The 21847-nt window shown below is 39.0% G+C and overlaps 1 protein-coding gene across 4 annotated transcripts in view; it reads right to left on the bottom strand.

Moving 5' to 3' along the window:
- Positions 1-10617: 10617 nt before the first annotated feature.
- Slc4a4 (solute carrier family 4 member 4) overlaps positions 10618-21847 on the bottom strand; it is a 335690-nt gene continuing 324460 nt past the window's right edge. For 2 of the 4 annotated variants that reach the window (XM_031342972.1, XM_031342973.1), the window contains exons 23-26: positions 21391-21552; positions 17641-17737; positions 15257-15336; positions 10618-14636 (exon numbers count right to left, since the gene is read on the bottom strand). In XM_031342972.1, the coding sequence (XP_031198832.1) occupies positions 15293-15336; positions 17641-17737; positions 21391-21552 (303 nt within the window). In that variant the 3' untranslated portion in view covers positions 10618-14636; positions 15257-15292. The remainder of the gene's footprint in view (positions 14637-15256; positions 15337-17640; positions 17738-21390; positions 21553-21847) is intronic. The other 2 variants (XM_031342970.1, XM_031342971.1) reach the window with 1 other exon arrangement.

Genomic DNA, 21847 nt, shown 5'->3' with positions numbered 1-21847 from the left:
ATGTGTATTGGAGAACTTGGCCTATAATTTTCTAGTTATTCCTCTTCTCACTGATCCATTTCATAGGTTCTGTCTTCAGGCTCATAGATTCTCTTTCATGCTTGAATTTACTTCACTGGCAAGGCTCTCGTTTGTGTGTGTGTGTGTGTGTGTGTACTATTTCATTGACTGAGGAAGAGGTTGGGGTCCCACAATCCCTACTTTGAGCACATTTTTAATGAGCTAAGGGCCTCCCATAAGTCCTCATTACCTTAAGGGTTCCACCATTGGCTAATAATATTCTACCCCAAGGCCTGAATCTTTAACACATGACACTTTGGGACTATCTAAACTATAGCATATGATATTCAGGAAATATTTTATAAAAAGATACATTTGTATCTAATTGCTAATTGCAGATTCAATGTGAGGAGATGAATCACGGCATCCAAATTGTGCTTCTGCTCTATAATCATATGCTCTAATCTCAGTTTCAGCCTTGAAGAAGCCAATCCTTTAAAAACAGCTTATGCATGCTCGCTAATCCACTAATTCACAGTTACTCCTAGTGCCACCCAAAGTCAGCAATTGTGTCTGCCGGTTGAGTAACTTAATAATTGAAGCTCCAAAAATCCTAATACTCAACTAATGCAAACCTCCCTTGACAATTCTTCCACTAAATCTGCATGTTTACAATACCCTACCAAGCTCAATTTCCACCAGGTCAGCCTGAGACAGAAGCCAGGTGAAATAAGGTAAAAGGTAACAGAAATGTTCTGGACACAGACGGCGGCACGTGGTAGAACGCTACCATGCTGTTTTGTATCCCAGCATCTATTTTCTCCCAGACTATCATTCCAATTCCAACTTCTTCGGGTATCGAGATACTCTGAACTTTGAGATGATAGAATCCAGCCTTAAACCATTGGACTGAGCACAGGGTCCCCAAGGGAGGAGCTAGAGAAAGGACCCAAGGGGCTGAAGTGGTTTGCAGCCCCATAGGAAGAACAACAATATCAACCAACCAGAACCCCCAGACCTTCCAGGGACTAAATCACCAACCAAAGAGTACACATGGAGGGACACATGGCTCCAGACACATAGGTAGCAGAGGATGGTCTGTTGGACCTCAGTGGGAGGAGAGGCCCTGTGAAAGCTTGATGCCCTAGTGTAGGAGAATGCCAGGACCAGAAAGCAGGAGTGGGTGGGTTGGTGAGCAGGGGGAGCAGGGATGGAATGAGGGGTTTCGGAGGGGAAACGAGGAAAGGGGTAACATTTGAAATGTAAATAAGGAAAATATCTAATAAAATAAAATAAAATAAAAAGTAGCCAAAAATTAAATTAAAAAAAAAAAGAAAAAAGTCAATAGAAAACTCCTGAAAGATTTTAATTTACATAGTTTAGTTTTGAGTAAGGATATGTTTGGGCTTCTTCCTGCAATCATATTTAATATATTCTGTTTATCGAGTTTCCAATAATTTTCCCCCATGTTTCCTAAAGTTATTTTAAGGCTAGCCTTCTGTTTCACATATGATAATAAAATTTTATGTTTCTTAAAAAAAAAAAATTCAGCCTTATAGTAGTCCCAAAGATATCGATCAAATTACATTTGATGGTGAGTTCCAAGTGCATACACAAAATCCTTATCTTTACAGTGAGACTTAAAGGGAGACCAATCGATTAGAAGTTCCCTTCTGGACCAAAGGAGCTGAGGGGTTTGCAGCCCCTTAGGAGGAACAACAATATGAACTAACTAGTACCCTCAGAGCTCCCAGGGACTCAACCACCAACCAAGAATTATACATGGTGGGACTGATTGTTCTGGCAGCATGTGTATAGTAGAGGATTGCAAAGTCGATCATCAATGGGAGGAAAGGCCCTGGCCCTGTGAAGGTTCTGTGCCCCAGTGTAGGGGAATGCCAGGGCCAGTAAGTGGGAGAGGGTGGGGTTGCAAGCAGGGGGAGGGGGGAGGCAACAGGGGTTTGTTCTTATTGTTTTTTGGTTTCTTTTGGGGGGAGTCTGTTTTTTTTTTATTTATTTACTTATTTTTTTTTGGAGGGGAAACTGGGAAAGGAGAAATCATATGACATGTAAATAGAAAATTTCTGAAAGATTTTAATTTACATAGTTTAATACATACATGTAATTATTAGAAAATATCTAATAAAAAAATAAGTTCCCTTCTGAATATAAAGACGGAGCCATGTTAAGAGTAAATCTTTTGCTGCTCTTAAAGTTTCTTTTTTTCATTCACTAATAGAAATGATCATTTGTCTATACATATAAAGAGTCTTTAGTTTTCTTGGAATTTCTGATTATGTGTGTTTCTTTCTATGAATATGATCATGTGTCTTCTACATCTCTCTAACATCTTTCAGATCATTATTGAGTGTAGGAATCCAGGACATTACCGAAGTCCATTAATTTTGATCCCAACTTGGGTTGTTTCATAATATTTTGGCCATGACTCTCTTGTACAGCTTTTATCTTTCCAGAATATTTGAATAACCTTTTTAAAAATGGCTTTTTCAAACACTCAGGTTTTACATAGTACCTATAATACATTCTGTCTGATTTTTTTCTGTTTTGTTTTGCTTTTTTTTGTTTTGTTGTTTTGTTATAGGCTGGTCCTCTCTCTTCCACTTTAGTTTGGTTGGTCTCTGGCCTGATGCTTAGCTGTTAGCCTTGATTTTAATGTTCAGTAAGACTGAATCAATGGGGGTTTTGTGGGTTTAACTCTTCATCTGAGTTAAATCCCTATACTGGGTTTCATTTGTGAGTAATTACACAATCATAGGTAAATATATGACAAACAATTTGGAGTTTGAAGCTTTCTGAATAAATTATTTGGCTCTGCTCTTTGTTGATGGGTTCATGGTTTCTAGAATTCAAATTTAAAATTTCCCCTTCTACAGATTATTAATAGCTTGGCCATCTAATACAAATAGTCAAAAATAGAAAAAAAAACCCACTAACTCCATATTGGTTCTGAATTCTCTGTTTGGCAGCCTCCTTTTCTTAACTTAAGGCTTTTTTATTTTTTATTTTTTTAGTGTTACAAAAATTTTGTTCTTAATGATCTAAAATTATACAATCTTGTGTGTACATACTTTTAGACTGTTTCTTCTTGTGAGCACTCAGGTTTATATTTGAACACACACACACACACACACACACATATCCTTTCACTCTTGAATTTTTAACACTGTTTCATAGAACATGCAATTCCTTTCCTGTTCCCTAAATATGCTCATAATTCTGGGATAAGAACTAGATCTGGATCGTCTGCATTGAGAACATGCTTCCTTGGGAATACTACTTTATCTTTTCTTTTACTGTTTTTCCCAAAACCAATTTTTCTCTTTTAGGCTTTTTTGATTTTTTTAATAAACTTTAGCCTCCAATTCTTCTTTAATTTAAAAAATTGGAATGATGTTTAGATTCGAAGAGTTCCTTGTCATTATTTTTAAATTCTTTGAATTTTATGTAGGTAATGCTTCCCACATATAAAACAAATTACAATTTTAAAAACTTACCTTCTAGTCTCTGAAATATTCTTTATAGTCTATGCATTTTTATTCGCCTTTCTCAGTAGTGCTTAAAGGACTTCTTCAAATATTTTGTAGTTCTTATTAAACATACAGTTTAGAATGTGAAACAAAGGTTTTTCAGGGGGCATCGTGTCTGTGCTTAAGTCTTGTCGATATTTAGGCTGGCATCTAATATACAGAAAAGCAAAACTTCTCTACATAAGTTCTTAACTTCTCCCAAGGAAACTGGTTCAATTATCTTAGAGAATCCCCCCCCCCCCCCTTGAGTCGTTTACCTTAGGATAACAACCTAGCATTAGGCTTACAGAGTTGCAAGAGTGGGTGAGGAAGGTCCCATGTGCATAGTCTCTTTAACAGTCTTCCTCAGCCAGCTGTACATCCTGTTCTTTACGAGGTCTGAATCCAAACCTTAATGAATTCTAATGTCGTTCTACTGTGGCCTTCCCTGCAGCCTACGGTGGACATTAACTAGGCAGTTTCATCTTTTCAATCTGTGTTTACCTCCATCATTCAGAACTTGGAGGGAGTCTTCGGGGCACTTGCAACTCGCCGTATTTTCATTAAAATCTATTTTTTACAGATTCTGGGAAAGGAGATGACTTGGTTTACCACTTTGTGCAGAATGCAGTGGTATAGTTTAAAGGATATATGATTTTAGAGGGTAGGTAGGTCTATCTTGTTTGCATAGGCACTTGAAGAAGCAGTGGAAGGTCCTCAGTATAGAGAATGACCTGGGCTGACCCTGCACAAGTGGCAGTTGCCAGCAGGATGAATCCTTTGGAGCCATGCACAGGGATATGATTGTTGTGATAGAACATGAAGAAATGGAATCAGGCCTGCGGGAGAATCTGGGAAAACAATAGTTGGCAAAAGTTGGGACCAGAAAAAAAAAAAAGGAGTAACCAGAAACAGAAATTTCCTTAAGTCTCAGGAAGTACTGATAACTAGTTATTTAAGGAAGGATACAAAGCATGACAAACTCAAGGATTTAGGTTTATGTACTTTCCAATCCATTCATTTCACTCACCTAGTAAATGTCAATCAGCTCAACTGTCACCTCTCATTGGGATTATTTCCACGATGTAACTTTTATTTGCCCGATATAATTGTCATCTCAGAGGCTTACTGCTGAAAAAGCTCACCTTTCTAGTTCTTTCTGAACTCTGGCTAACTGGCTCAACTCAGCTATTCAGGCTCAAACTCCTCTCCAAACTGACTGATTCAATCCAGCTACTCTCAGCTTCTTTCTGAAATGCTCTGCTTGGCCTCAAACTAAGTCTGGCAATTTGTTCTAATCTTCTGGCTCCTTCTTCTTCTCTGGTTTCAGCTGCCTCTGCTGACCTGCACCAAACTGCATGAACTCTCAAACAAGCTCAGCTCCACTGCACTGCACTCACTGCAGTGACTCTCAACTGACTGAACTGATTCAACTCAACTCAACTCAACTCCACTCACTGAACTGATCTCCAATTAGATGTCTCTTTCAATCATGGCAACTTCTTTCTACAAACTGACCTACTCTACATTTTGGGGGATTAAAGGTGTATACTAAGGGTAAATCTGTATTTCAGCCACATCATACTATAATCCAGGGTATGTCTGTATTCAGCTGGATCACATAGACCTACAAGTTCTTTGGATGAGATCTCTAGCCAGAGCAGCCATGTTGCTGGATTAAAATTCCTCTACACCACTGATCACTCTGCTTCAAGTCTCTTGAAAGTAGGCCTCTTTGTGGCAGGGCTGATCAATTGTTTCCCTCCCCAAAAGCTCTTAAAAGGTTTCCCTTGCACCTCAATGTGAGCCTGAAACATCTGAGCTAGAGCAAGGTCCTCAATGTCAAACATCACAGAGGACTCCCATCTCCCAGAGACATTTTCCTTGAACTCCTCAGAATGCTCTAATGGCTGAAAAGCCTTATTCATCAGGCCTCTCTACCCAGACCACCTTCTCTCTACCATACTGCAGGTTCAATTAGGTACTCCCACTTCCTTGGTTCTTAGTCTGTGCAGAGATGACCTTTCCATGAATTTGATATTTTCTTCATCTTTTGATCTTTTTTCTCCTCATTGCAAGTGTTTCCTCTGCCCCTACACCAACCTTTCCACTGGTCTGCCCAGCTTCCAGAACGTGTTTCAGGTCTCCTTTTAGCTCATCTCTCAGTGGACTGGTATCCCTCATTGTTCTTATATTATCATTTTTGTTTTACAATACTGTGATTCTGTATTTTTCATTCACTCACTCATTCATTTATTCAGTTATTGTATATCTTCTCTTCTAGATCACCCATTTCACTAGGGCAGGAACTATGTCTCCTTTTTTTCACTGTTTTAACCAAACCCACACAAAGAATCTGATACTGGTCAGTATCCAGTAATTACTGAACAACTGATTGAACATTGTATTTGAGACTGATTTCTGTTGTTATTGCAAAATACTCCATACTGGGTGAGTCATAATGAGAAGAGAGGACCACTGACAAGATGGTTCAGCAAGTATAGGCACCTGTGCTCCATCCAGAGGATTTATAATTCAACCCCTGCTTCCACAGGATGCCAGGAGAGAATGGACTACAGGAGCTGCCTTCTGACACCTGTGTCACAGCACTTGTGTACCCGCATACATGTATGTGTACACGATCGATAGATGTAGTTAAATAGGTTTGGCCCCCACAGATTTATCTATTTGAATTTATCTGCTTGGCCATAGAGAGTGGCATTATTAGGAGGTGTGGCCCTATTGAAGGAGGTGTGGCCTTGTTGGAGGAAGTATGTCACTGTGTAGGTGGGCTTTAAGGCCTCCTATTCTCAGGCTCCACCCAGTGCAGAAAACAATTTCTCTCTGGTTGCCTTCAAATACAGATGTAGAACTATTGGTTCCTCCACCATAATGTCTTCCTGCCTGCTACCATGCTTCCCACCATGATGAGACTGGACTGAACCTCAGAAACTGTAAGCCAGCCCTAATTAGACATTTGCCCTTATAAGAGTTATCTTATCAGGCTCCTGTCAGCCAGCACTTGCCAGCATTCACAATCGTGTCTGGATTTGATGGTTAGATATGGGAAGGATCCCCAGGTGGAGCAGTCTCTGGATTGTCCTTCCTTCAGCCTCTGCTCCATAGTTAGTCTCTGCAACTACTTCCATGGGTATTTTGTTCCCCCTTTTAAGAAGGAATGAAGTCCACCAAGGTGTGGACTTTGGTCTTCCTTCTTCTTGAGTTTCTTGTGGTTTGTGGATTGTACTTTGTGTATTCCGAACTTCTGGGCTAATATCCACTTATCAGAGAGTGCATGTGTGACTAAACCACCAACCAAAGAGTACACATAGTGGGACTCATGGCTCCAGCAGCATATGTAGCAGAGGATGGCCAAGTTGGTCATCAAGGGCAGGAGAGGTCGTTGGCCCTGTGAAGGTTCTATACCACAGTGTAGGGGAATGCCAGGGCCAGGAAGCAGGAGAGAGTGGGTTGGTGAGCAGGGGAGTGGGGAGGGAACAGGGTTTGTTTGTTTTCGTACAAAAAAAAAAAAAAAGAGTTGTCTTGGTTATGATGTCTCTCCACACGGAGGAAACTCTAAGACAGATAGGTAGGTAGGTAGATAGATAGATAGATAGATAGATAGATAGATAGATAGATAGATAGATAGATAGAAGAAAATAGACTTATTTGGCCTATACATTTGGAGGCTAAGAAGTCTAAGATGTATGGCTTCTGATGGGATTGGGGAAGCTTCTTGCAATATCTTAACATGCTAGAAGGACAAGCACACACCAGATAAATGGAGAGAAATGTAAGGTTGATTTTGTCCTTACAAGGAATACACTCCTGAGATAGCCAGGTCCCTCTGTGGCAAATGCACTGATGTAGTCATGACAGCAGAGGTCTTTCTGACACAGTCCCCTTCTGCTTCTCACCCTCGGTGTTGGCGCACTGAAGACTGGCCTTCAACATGAACTTTGGAGGAGACATCAAAAAATACTACATATGCTAATTGTTTTCCTTCATTATTTTGTCTTGTATGCTTGTATGTATTTTCTTTATCTATTTTGGTAATTCCACCTCAGTCACCATTTGTTTGACACACATGTCTGTGACAAACTGCCAGGGTACCTTAGAAAATGCCCAGGTAATTCCAGATCTGAAGGGCTCACAGTCTTCCCTTCTCTTCTTCCCTCTCCCTTGCTAAGTGGTTAGATTACATTCTTAAAGCTAGCCCAAAGGTTTATTCTCTTATTTGGCCACTTAAAACTCCAAGGTACAATTATCACGGCCCAGCAATCAAAATTCATTATTTAGTTAAACTTGCTAACCTGTCTAATCAGGATTTACCAACTCACCCTTGCACAGACTTAGCACTTTTCCGCTTAAAAACCCCTAGAGCAAAATCACCTGCTGTCTGTTTTAGCCGGATCCAGAGACAGCTCTCTGTCTACCGCTTCTTGTTCCTCCAGGGTAATAAATCTCAGTTGTGCTGAGAATTTGGAGTCTGGGTGTGTCCTGTGCTGACTCTGAGGTCCCTTACAATATCTTATTGCCATAAGGAATTAGCATCTCCACTTGGATTTCCACACTACCCAGTACACATTCTTTCATCACTTATACTTTTAAAGAGATTTATTTTTATTTTATGTTTATGGGTATTTTGTCTCCATGTATCTATCTGGAGGAAATGCATATGCATGCAGTGCCTACAGAGGTCAGAGGAGGGCATCAAATTCCCTGGAACTGGTGTTACGGGTGGTTATGAGCCAACACATAGGAGCTGGGAAGCAAACCTGGTGACTAGCATCACATTCCTCCGGCTCTTATACATTCCTATTGTACTACTTACTCTACATCTTTCCTCTTTGTCTGTCAGCTCCTTGAAAGTAAGACTTACGTGTAATAGTTGGTTGTCCAGAAACTACTCCATTCTGATTACAAAAGTTAATAATCAAGCCAAACGCAGATTATCTTGGTCAACTTTGGCTCTATGTTATGAAAAATTACTATTTGAATATTGATTGCAATTCATTATTTTTACCTTTAAGACAAGCAATTCAATCATTTAATCAACAGATTATATCATTATTGAGCCAATACACTTTACTTTTAAGATCTATTGTAACATCCTGGCCTCTGGGCTAAAAAGTCAATTCTTCTGCTCTTGAATTTATTTTATAGTTATCTAAATAACTTTTAATTGTTAATTAAAGTTATTAATGCTTGCTAGATCAATAACTTTCTGTTTTGTTTCTCCCTTCTTATGTTCTTGTTCCAGTTCAGACACCGTTTGTTTGACATGTTTATTAGACAAACTGACAGCATGCTTTAAACATTACCCTGATAATCACAAATCGTGTGTATAGTTATATCTATATCTATATTAAATATCTGCAGAGAATAGATAATAGACAATTATGTATTTATAAGTAGATGATTACATATCTATTGGAAATGGATAAAGAAACAAGCTGACTGATAGTTTGAAGAGAGTGGGGGAAGGAGATTCTGCTTAATGAGCTGAGCTCTCCACCCAGACCTCAGGAGCTCATGCTTTGCCTAACCTTGAAACATAGTGTGGCTACTCTGAGGGTCAGGATTTACTTCCTAGTTCTCTAGTTCTTCTAGGGAAGGCCAGGTTTCACTAAAAATATTTGGAAATACAAAAGCATGTTGCTTTCGCAGGGGAAACCTGGTCAGTTAGATTTGGTATGTGTACAAACCCATAAACCAGAATGTGAACTGGGAGGGTACAGAGGACTCTCATCTGTGACTACCAGGTGGCAGTTACACACATGGCTCTGGCAGCAACTCTGCCCTGAGTCAGGGCTGCAGAAATCCAATTCAAAAGGGATTTCTGTGGGGACATCAGCTGAGACACTCTTTGCTCAGGCTTGTGCTGCCGCATTATTAATCACCATGTCAAAGGACTGTTGTTTCAAAGGTTATGTAACTTTCCACAACTCTACCTTTAAAAACTTCCCTTCGCAGAAAAAAAAAAAATTGAACATAAACATAGTACATTATGATGCAAATACAGAAGCAGCACTACAATCTCCGGGTGTACAGATTGCTATTCTTTGGAGACTTTCTGAAGGTTACTTACTTAACTGGTCACCATACACAAAATATACTTTTATCCTATTTTTTTTGTCTTGGTTGTTTTACACATGATAATACTGAATAAATTCTCAAAAGAAGAGAACTAGTAAACCTTCCCCAGATTTGATCTCTCGTGAGCTGGGCTTGGTGATTCTTGCAGGTCAGTGATCAAAGTCTGCCATGGGAGCCACCACACCTCAGATCCTGATGTGCAGAGCATCTTCTGAAACCTGTAGATTAGATGACTGTTCTGGGCAAGAGCGTTGCCTCCCTCCCTCCTTTTGGAGTCCAGAGTTGCCTTTCTCTGCTCCCAACAGTCATCTCTAATCTTCCCTACCATTTTTCCCCACCTGTAGTTATCAGAACTTTTGAACTACAACATTGGGGGACCAGGCTGACATTTTCTAGAGACATTCAAATGTTAGATGGAAGCTCAAGCTGGTCTGAGAGAAGTGTGTGCAGTGTATCTTCTGGAAATCAGTTTTGGATGGAAAATCATTCTTGGGTTTGGTTCATTTGAGTAATTATTTCTTAATGAATACTTCATAGCCTCTTGATTTGCTTTGAGAATATAAATATGTGTGTGTGTATGTGTGTGTATCATCCTAGATTCAAGAAAATGATATTTTTCATTTCAGTAACTGAAAAAAGGCAGTATTTTCCCAAGAAACTATTCTAATTGTCCTTATTCAATATGAATTTACTTTGAACCTTGAACAAAAACATCCCATTAACACTAAAATATATTACTTCTAGTATTATCTATGTACACAAATATATATTATATTATATTTACATGTATAAATATTAGGAGTCATAAAAGTAGAAGTCATATAGATATACATATACATATATGCATTTATTCCATCCTTCTGCCTAGAGAGATGAGCACACTCTGAAGAAGGAGCTCTCATTCACTCACGTTTCTACTTGTGTCTCCACCACCCAAAGGAAAGACAGAAAGCAGTCAAAGAACTGAATAGAAGCACTTGACACTCATAAATGCATAAAGTTACTTTATTTTAAGTATACATTTAATTTTGAAAAATATAAATGCTAAAATATCTCATCTTCTTCATCTCTTAATTCCATAAAAGTCACAATAGAAAGCTTCATAAAACTGTAAAATACTATGTTATAGGAATTTTAGGTTTCATATTGGAAAAAATTATTAGTAATATATTGAAATGTTTTCTGTTCTTTATCATTTTGTTCCACCATGTTGATCTACTTCATTTAAAATAAAAAGATGCATCATTTCTCCAAAGTTAATAAAGACTTAAGAGAATAAAAATAAGACTACCTGAAAGTGCGTACTGATTGTGAAACTTAATGTGTACGGATATGTACCAGCCATGAACTTGGCTGCATGGAGGCGAGTCTGCAGTCGATGCGCATTGTAGGCCTGGGACAAAGTTACTTCAGGCTCTAAGGATTCACTGGGTGACTGTAGCCCTGAGTTGCAGTATTTGCCTAGGAAACAGAATTCAGGATTCCTGTGTGTATCCACAGAGCACAATGAAATGAGCCAGGAATAAGATAGATCCAAATCTCTGGTCAAAACACAGCCTGCCACATTCACCTACACTACAAAAGGGTTTTCATGCCAGGCTACCTGGTAGATAGGAAGCTCCATAAAGCCAGCTGAAGGCTCCCCAGGGGCAGTCTCCTGTCTCCAGTCCCTTCCTACCAACTGGGCTTCATGCTCGTGCTGTGAGTACAGATGGGAAATATTACAGAACATAAAGAACAAAATCTCAGGTCCTTGCACCAAAATCGTGAAGTGGTATGGAAAAAAAAAAAGATTGAAGAAAACTTTGTCCCATTCCTGATCAATGCCAACCTCTGTAATATAACTCAAAAACTCAAATGGTTTTGTTTTGTTTTTTAAAAGATTCTCAGCAGTCAATACATTTCAAGTACTTTAACACAGTTAAAATAAAAGAAACAAAAACATGGAAGACAATCGTTTGCTATATTAAACAGCAACATGTGACTGACAAAACATTTACTCTGTGTGTGTTGTTACATGTGCCCGAAATGCACATAAGCCAGATTATGACAACAGCAGCCCTTTCTCCTCAGTGGGGGAGAAGGAAGGTCTGGTTTGTGTCTTCTCACATGAGTACTTCCCAGCCTACCCCTCGGCTTTATCAGGAGAGGCTGAAACCACACTGCCTCTGACATACAAAACGATTAGTAGTTTCTGCACACAGTAGGAAAGGACAGGCATCTCTGCCAACGGGAGGCCTTGATGCTCCGACAAGCAGGCTCAGCACGCACATCTTCTTTCTCCCCGCCTGTCTGCACCACTACAGTACTCCTGGCCAACTACTCTGAGCCTTTGCTTCGAGAAACACTTATCTCCAAATTCACATCCAGGGAAGAAGGGGAGAAAGGTATTATAAAGAATTCATTGCTGTATTTGTGTCCAGTTTGCATAAAAACAAAACCACCATGAAGTCTGCTTAGTTATTGGCCAGTAAGTGAATTCAGCCAGATTCAGATACCGCGGGGCATCCATGGAGATTTGGGGTCCTGCTTGTTAAGTGTAGAAACTATGGCGGTAATGAGAGCACTCTTTGTTAACTATTCCTGAAGCAAATGTAAGGTATGGCTTTATGTTCACTCCACGAATACTAACATCCACCTCAGTCGCAGACTAGGGACCATACACGGGGTGAGAAGCTACTCAAGGACTGATGGGATGATTTACTTCAGGAGGTCTCTGAAAAGTAGGAGAAGGACCATGAGTCCCTACATGATTCATATATATATATGCATATTTCACATATATATGCATATATATATACATATATATATATATCCAGAGATTCTATAAAAGTAAACAAAGTGTCTTTGATTCAACATTAAGATTGGACTGCATTTACTATGTGTGCTCTTCAACATTTTACTGATGTGTCTGTCACTAAGAAGGTAAGATTCCTTACATGGTTTAATAGAAAGCCAAATAACTCACAGCAACCATTTTAGGGGTATCCCTCAAGACAAATGCGGTGTAAAAATGGATCACTAGAGATGTTAAGAAATAACATGTAATTTGCTGCTATCATTTCAACAACAACAAAAAAACCCTTGGGGTCATTCATGCCTAATTGCTCTAAAATCTAAAGCTTCGAGATGACAAAATGCCATAAAAGTAACATCTAACAGGATGATAAAACTCTTATCAAGATTTCAGGAGAGCAGGATTCCATTTTAGTTCATGTAAGAAAGCAGGAGTCCATAAGAACCAACCATAGACCCAGTCATACTCAGTGGTTTCCCCTTTGCTTCTCCAACGCTCCCAGCAATCTCTCACAGTGAATGCATAGTCACTCGATCTATTGAAGCACACAGATACACACACATACATGTGGTCCAATAACCCTATCCTATGAGTGCACGTAAATGAACACTTTAAACTTTCTTTGCAGAAAGTAACTAATGTGCAGAAATTAACCATGGGGCTGTTAATATTCTTATGGCTTTTGTATTGTAGCTCTGCACCGTTGAATCTGTGATGCTGACTGACATCTGAGTAACAGGATACATTCACCTGAATTTACACGATACATTTCTTGGCCCCTGATAGAGGTCTCATGAGTGGTTTTGGATTTTATGGAAATAGACACAAGGAGTGTGGCAGCTTTGCTCTCTGGCTACTGTTACTCTATCTGGCTTTGCACAGGTGTGCAACAACAACACACAGAGTTCTCACACAAACACACAAATTATTAAAATGAGGAAATCCCTAACAATACTGCATAGGATGTCGACACCAGCATCTGCTCCCAACATGACCATTACCACAGCAGATGTGATTCCTCTTCCACACCTTTCTCCTCTCTCCTCCCCAGATTCCTTCACAAAACAGCTACATTTATTTTGAAAAAAAAGGAGGGGGGGAACAACCCAACAACCCAACAGATTCTTATAAACATGGTGTTTTGTTTTTCTTTTAATTTGTTCTAGCCTTCTGGCTTACCCTAGAGTGGTGTGTGTGTGTGTGTGTGTGTGTGTGTGTGTGTGTGTGTGTGTGTACACGTGCTCATGTGCACGCACATGTGTAAAAATCACATTATATACAATACAATTTTTACAGAAAGCCTGGCAGCTACAGGTAAGAGGTAGAACTACTCAAAACTATGTTTCCTGCTGCAGGAAAAAAATTCATTTTCTTTACATTAATTAAAAAAAAGTTTAAAAAATTGACAAAAAATAAGTTGCAGGTTAGGCCCCATAATTTAAACAACAAAATCTAGGAAGAAAAATATTCTTCAATGTACTCAACAGATAAGTTCATTAAAGGGTTAAAAAAAAGTTGCATAGGAAAAGGGACATTCCAGCACTTGCTACAATGATGGCGAAGGTTTCTTTACAGGGAGCGAAGTACCTTTAGTGTTTTCTGCTTTTGATAACTCTAAGGTCAGGGTTGGCGAGCAAGGGCAGGTTGGTAGCAGCACTTTTCCAGTCTTGGGGACTCTGGAAGCAGGAAGGGCTCTGTCTGGAGGTCAAAGGCTGCTCTACCAGACAGAGCCAAGCCAATAAGCACAGCTCCAAGCTTAGGTTGTAAGTTCCTTCAATAGTCTCATAAAAGGTGGTACAAAATTCTTACCACATTTGATCTCTGCTTGACAGGGGCGGTTTCGGTGTGTGTCTTGAGTGACAGAGGGATTTACATGTCAGAGGACATATCTGAATGTATGAAAACAAGAGTGTAACCCTCAAATGTTTTTTTTTTTAAATGAAAGTGACATTATTGTCTTGATTTTTACCTATGCAAGAGAGAAGCAGAGAGAGTGACTGTATTATTCAGCCAGTGACCGAACAAAAGTTTTTGAAATACATAGACAAAAAAAAAAAAATTAGAACAGTTAACAACAGAAGTGTCAGTTTTGGGAAGGACAAACAGGTTACAATGTGGTTTCTGTTCCCTTGCTCCTCCAAAGATAATCGTTGTCTTCAGGCTCATGTTCGATTCGAATTTGAGGCACGACTTTCACTGGAGTTCTTGGAGGACTGAAGCAAGACAGAAAGAGAAACAGAAAAGAAAAGAAACCTGGAGTAAATACAATTCTCATTATCATCTCTGAAACCGCTCACACACTGGGCACACTGAAAATGTTTCACTCTGTTCTATCCAATGCCTAACTCTTCCATGTGGGTTAAGAACAGGGACTTTTAAATGAATGCAAGCAGGCCAGCCAAAATGGCCCGAGATTTCATATGTAACAAAAAGTCCCAAAATAAACAATATGAAGCTACCATGTGGATAATATTGTTAGAAGGGCCAAGACCAGTACCCCTATTCACAGTCCAGTTTTCTGGGACTTAGATAGGACTTGTCATTTCCAGACCCTTGTTAAAGAGAAGGGAACAACTGAAGAAAACTACCAAGCAACTCCAGTTACCCTACATGACAATAAAATCATAAGATCTTACTTATTAACTTAATGATACTGAAACTTTTCATTATTAGTAAGAGTAAAGCTCATCTCTTTCAAAATGTTACATCAGCAAAGGCTGGGTAAGTCCTGGGTTATTTATTTAAGTCCCAGAGAAGTGAACAAGGGCTTCTGCCCATATGCCCCACTGCTGCGTCTTCCCACAGTGCAAGACAAATGCCGACTCTCCTTTACCTGGGTAAACCCAGCGACTCAAGGAAAGGAATTTTATCAGCATGATGTGTGGCGTTCAAGGAATGTTGAGGATCTTTCTCCTGGGAAGAAAAAAAACTCAAATGAAAAGATTGTAAAAATGTAAAATTAGAGTGAATATGAAAATCTCCATGCAAACCAAGACTCCTTTCAGAACTGAAGAGAGTAGGAAAATCAGGTTTAGACAGTGTTGATGAACACTGCAACATTGTATCAAGTTAAGCAAGTGTCAATGAACATTGTAATATTGTATCAAGCTAAGCGTGCAAGCTGCAGGATGGAGCACCAATCAGTTCCTCCCTCTCCTTTAAGGGTGAGAGCGAGCAAGCCTAATTCCTGCCTTGGGGCTAAACCAGCTCCTGTAAATCTCAAGCACGCCCTTGAGCTTCCCTCCACGCTCAACATTGCTACTCAAGAGGAAAGGAGACTTTAAAGGTACTGCATTGCAACTCCAGTTTAATCAATTCTGTTCTTCCTTGACCTACAAAGATTACCACATTATTAGAAAAGGTTCAGTCAAAAAAATAGTCATGTATCAGCTTCTCTATCAACTGTCAATTAACTTGTAAAGAGATTTTGACAGGGCAAACAGCTGGTAAATAAGTTTTTATCACAAGTCTTAAAGTGCTGGACTGACAATTAAAGCAACTTTACAAAAAAACTTACTTCTTTTGCTTTTAATTATCTAGAGATGAAAAGTGAAATGAGTATGATGGGGAACTGAAATTGTAAGTGAAATTCTTAACTAATTTCTGTTGATAAGGGTGGCCATAAAATTATAATCATATACAATTATGAAACTGTATATATAAACAATTATAAAATAAACATATAAATAAAATATTTACAAGTTGGACAACAAAGGTAATGTTGCTTGTTCTTTAAATCCAGTGGGCAGGTATCCTGCCTCAAAATGGCATCCAGTGATTCCTATTTCTTGGTGCTTATGCTCCTGTGTGATTCCTTCCCACACTGCAACAGAGCTGTCTTCACAGCTAATATACTATGGTAATAATGGACTGTTTTAATCCCTAGATTCTATTATAAAATGCTGCAGCTTCTGTTTGGACTTCTAGCTATCACTGGGGGAGAACCATGCCACACTGGCATGTGGAACCATGGTAGTTCTATAGAAATCTCTATAAGTCAAGGAACTGAAACTTCCTGCCCAATACCATTGGTTAGAAACGATCCTCAGGCCCAACCCAGTCTTCAGAGCTTTAGTCCCAACTGATATGTAATCTCAGGAGACTCTGGGCCAGAAGCACCAACTCAAAAGTTCCTAAAATTTCAAAATGTGAGAGAAAATACATGTTTGTGCTATATTTTGGGGTAATTTGTTACTGAGAAATATGTATATGTATATGTATATGTATATATATGTATATGTATATATAAGTATATAATTCCCCATATTTAATCAACAGTTTCAATTCAATTTTTCTTGATAACCCTAGCCTCTTACTGACAATGGGTGATATTATATACCAGAAATAAAAGTGACTCTGTTGTTGCTCATAGTACATTCTAGTCCTTCTTGAGAAATAGGCTGGTGGCTACAGTGTAATAGTTCGTGATGTTACTTTTTCCCCTGTGATTGACAGGCCACTCTGCATTAACATTAGTGACCATATGAAGCTTTTCCAATAGCATAAGGCAATTGTCTCCAAAGCACTTCAGGCTTTGAGTTTTCATGCAAAGAAAATGTGTCCCTTTAGATCCAGAGGCAATGCAGAATGTAGCCACAAGCCTATTACTCAGGAAAGACCAGAGCAGTTATAACTGTGAATATGAAATAACAGAAATGAAGAAGTTGGGAAGAAAAAACATATATCATTCAAACCTAGTTTTGCTAATATTTTTAAATTCACAATTTAATTGAAACTATTCTAAATTCTAAATATTAACAATCAATCCATTGATCATAGAGAGACCCCACGTATTATTTCTCTCTTTTAACAAACTTGATGATTGACTGAAATCTAAGGAGGACAAACAGTAACAGACAGTGATGTAATACTATGTAAGCTGCAATTCTAAACATAAGTGTGGGAGGGAAACAATTTAAAAAACATGGTTACAGGTTTAGCTCTTGAAAACAAAATAACCAAAGAAAAGAACTCTGGCAACGACTTAGCCCAAAGATTATCAAACAAAAGTATAAGAGGTTATGAATAAAAGAAAGAGGGTGGAGCTTCAGGAACAGAAAAGATAAGTTCTTTTTTAAAGAAGTAAGTTGCTCAAATCTTCACCCAGAAGAGAAATAAGACAAAGTAGGGGAAAGTTAAGTCGAGAAGAGCCCTAGAGGATCCTGGGAAAAGTGTAGATGAGTCAGGCAAGCATGCAAGGCGGTTAGTTCTACTCACTGTCCAAGGGTTTGTTATCACTTAGGAAAGGTTGCTGTTCCATGATGTCCATTGGAATTTTAATACTGGGGACCTTTTCTGAGTATGGGCAGTCAGACTGTGGAAAAAACGTACAACAGTTTTTAGAATGCTTTCTCTTCCCTGCTTCCTGGTGTTTACCCAAACTGAACTCTTATCATGTACGTCTACCAAAGGGGAGAGTATTAGGTATTATTTTCGGCTGCCGTTAACTTTTCAAGTCCTCCACTCCTTCACCCTGCACATTCAGTTTCTCCTCTTTTCAGTTAAGCGGACTGAGTTCCTTGGGGCTCAGACCACCACAGGAGGATTCCTACAGCCTGACTGTGAAGCATTCTGCGTTGGATTCTGAATCAGCAAGCCACAGACAACTGTGAAGAGCTCCACAACTGGATTCCCAGTTGGCAAATTTTGGTTGTTGTATGTGTGAAGTGAAAGCACGTCCTGTGAAAACAGATCAAATCCAGGAAAATTTCCAAACTATATATGGTCTTAAAAATCATGCTTTGTTTTACAGTGTTCTCTGATTCTGTCTCCAGGAAAATCATGACCCACATTCCTGTCCAAAACAATTTTAAGACCTTTTTAATATCCACCAGCAAGGAACTCTCTATAGCCTTACTTAAAGTCTCCTTTCCTTACTTTAGGACTCTCAGAAGCTATTTTCAGATTAAAGATTCATTCCAATTTGCTGTATCAACAATATTTTTAAACATAAGAAAATAAAACAAGAAAATAACACCCAAAAGGCTGATCAGATAAGTAGAGAATCATAACCAGGAAGTTGATAAAATTAGGCAGTTGTACAACTTCTTAAGACAGTCCATGTAAACCCAAAATATCATAGGTTTTCATAGGATTACTACTTTACTTTTTAAAGTCTTAATGATTGTGTCAGCATTATTTGTAATAGGTAAAATATAGAACCAACCTAAGTGTTCAATAGCAGAATCTGGACAAACACACACACACACACACACACACATATGTGCACACCACAGATACACACACATACATATAAACACACCCCACAGATACACACACCACACAGATACACATATCACACACATATATACACACACCACACAGATACACACATCACACACATATCACACAGATACACACATACACATCACACAGATACACACACACCCCACACACATACACATACACACCACACACACATCACACAGATACATACACACACACACGCGCACCACACAAATACACACACACCTCATATATACATACACCACACGGATACACACACACACATACACACACCATACACACACACCCCACACAGACATACACACACTTTTTTTGCCTATAAAGAAAAATGAACTCATGTTGTTTTGAAAGAGGTTATATGCAAATGGAGATAATCATAGTGAGTGAATTAAGCCAGTGTCAGACAAAAATGATGTTTTCTTTCATGTCACTTTTAGATTTTATATAGATACTTAAAACCAAGAAGTAAAACTATTTGTGGAGACAATAGAGGCTAATGGAGGAAGACCAGTGAGAACAGAGGTATGGGGAGGAAGATGCTCAACATATAATAATACACCATACAAGAACACTAAAATGTAATTAATTTAAAAAGTCAACATATTAATCTCAAGTCTATACCTAGGGTGAAGGGATATGATCCATCTCTAAACTAGTTGTTTCAAGGAAACAATTTTTAATGAAAGAAAGGGGGGCAGGGGAGAAGGGAGGAGGAAGAGGATTGGGGCTCTGTCTCAGTAGTCGAATGTTTCTCTAGCATTGTGAGACCCTGCACTCAATCCTCGTGATTAATATATGGTAGTAATGAATTATAATGTCTTTCAAGAACTAACATGATACATGTAACTGACAAAAAGTTAAATTAATTAGGATGCTGCATCTACCTTCCTTCTTGACCATGTCACAAAAGAAGTCTCCTTTCAAATGTTCCCCCAAACAATAGCACTTACATATACCTGGGCAGCCACCTCGTAATTATAGACTTCATTGCTAGGCAGGCTCAGAGGTGACCATGAGCAGACCAAAATGTAGGAAGACATAATTTTTACAATGTCTGCACATAAACATAAAAAGTGTGACCATGGAGTCCCAGTATGGCCACGTGGGACCAGGGACCCCACGGATGTGATAGAGCAAGCACCACCTGAGACATTTCCAAAAACAGACACAAAACCTACTGTGACATGCAGCAGGAAGCTGTAACTATTGTCAAAACAAGAGCTTTGTGTGAGTACAAGTCATCAGAAATGTAGCAAAGAACTCTGGAATTAGTTTAAGGAGCTTATCTGAGCCGACTTCTATCAGGGGGGAGGAGTGAGTTTTAAACAGTGCCCAAAGGTTGTATATTGTTTTAAATAATAGAGAACACTTTACGATATGAGTCTCCACATTAGCAATGTGTGATGATTTTAAGCTTAGTGTTCATGAGTAGGAACTGGGGTGTCTATTCTGAAAATTCAAGATTTGAATGCCACTTTAGTCATTTTAATATCTCAGGCAACCTTTGATGTTTCTCTTGACTAGTCCAAAAATGCACTTCAAGTGTTGATTTCTAGACAACATTTGAGTGTATTATTCTTTTAAACACTGCACGTTAATCTCTTCTTCAGTGTAAACATGCTCTGTACTTTTCTTTCATCATTGGAAACAGAAAATCTATCCACCTGCTCTCTCAGAAGATGGATGAAGATAGCAGCAGGAGCTGCCCCAGACACCCCTTCTCCATGGCTAAATGTGTCTGATATATTTAGCCTTTTTTTTTATTGGATCAATTTATCTGAAATCCAATTCTGTGTCTTGCTTCCCTTTGCTGTACTATATCCATGTTCTAGAAGAAGAATACAAGCAGACAGCCTGATCAGCTACCAACACACAGAGGAGCTCAGAGGTAAGCTCTGGCCATGCCACTCCCAGCTGGGCACACTTAGAAAACCATCTGTGAGATTTCCATCGAAGCACCACAGTGTACACCGTAAGCATAGGCAGTTTCACTTGTCGCTTATACCTTAAGCTAATTTATTTTTTCAGTTCTTGAAAAATAAAAATATGTGAACCTTTACCCTTCTAAATTTTATCTATAAAATTCTAACAAAATGGAATCTGTTGTGACAGCCAAAGATAAGGCATGCTTAGCTGAAGTTATCGAGTAATTCAAAATTAACTGTAGAACTTCAGTGAAGCAAGCAAACCACATGGAGCCATAAGGCTAATGCTGAAAGCATCTCGTCAACAGCAGAAATCCATAGAGATCCAGACCCTGGCAGAACCGCAGTCTTCTCGAGGAAAGTTATTTGATGAAATTCTCAGTTAAAAAAAAAAATCACTGACACCTGCCCACACTAGGCTCTAATTATTTAAAAGCTGAGTTATTCTGTCAGCTAGGCTATAATTGGCACACTGATACATTTTGCAGCATTACTAAACAAATGTCCATCATCTATAAGATCCAGTTCTTTACATGTGGTGTCCTGTGTGTTTGTTTTCAGTCATTCTGTCATTATGGGTACGTTAAATGGTTACAGAAAGCCTTCAGAAAGTGTTAAACAAAAAAAACAAAACATGAGATTAAAAAAAACAAAGGGTAAATTGGTGTAATGAGTGTTTGGTCAGACGAGCATCCGGAGCCCTTAGCTGTCCACGCCACACCAGGAATAAAAGGGATATTTTCCCACATTTTTCTCTTTAACTGGCTTTACATGGAAAATGAGGAGTGTTCCTTACATCGTCATTGTCGCTATCCAAACTTCCTTTCTTCTTTTTCTTTTTCTTTTCGTCCTCCTTCTTTTTCTTGTCCTTTTCTGGAATGACATCATCAAGGAAGCTGAGGTCGTGCTGGGAGAAGAGGTAGTCCATACCTTTTCTGACAGCTACCAAGGCCAGGATCTGGAAAGGCAATCAGAAAACAGGCGCATCAGAGGATGCCCTAAGGATGCTGCTGCTGCTGCTGCTGCTGCTGTTGCTGTTAATGTTGCTGCCACTGCTGCTGCTGCCCCCGCCTGTCAACACCAGCAGAAATCCATACAGGCCCAGAGCCAGACAGACCCTCCATTGGTCTTCCCAGTTTGGTGAAAGCCAGTTTGATGAAAGTTTCAGCCAAAATCCACCTTGTTCTATTCATATACTTAATCAGCATATGAATGAAAGGTAATTATTTTCCAAAATCATTTCCTTCCATGTT

This window comes from Mastomys coucha, unplaced genomic scaffold (assembly GCF_008632895.1).
Source record: "Mastomys coucha isolate ucsf_1 unplaced genomic scaffold, UCSF_Mcou_1 pScaffold22, whole genome shotgun sequence".
In the NCBI taxonomy this organism is placed as follows: domain Eukaryota; kingdom Metazoa; phylum Chordata; class Mammalia; order Rodentia; family Muridae; genus Mastomys; species Mastomys coucha.
Note: the sequence above shows the minus strand (reverse complement) of the source record. Positions and strands in the feature narration are given on the sequence as shown.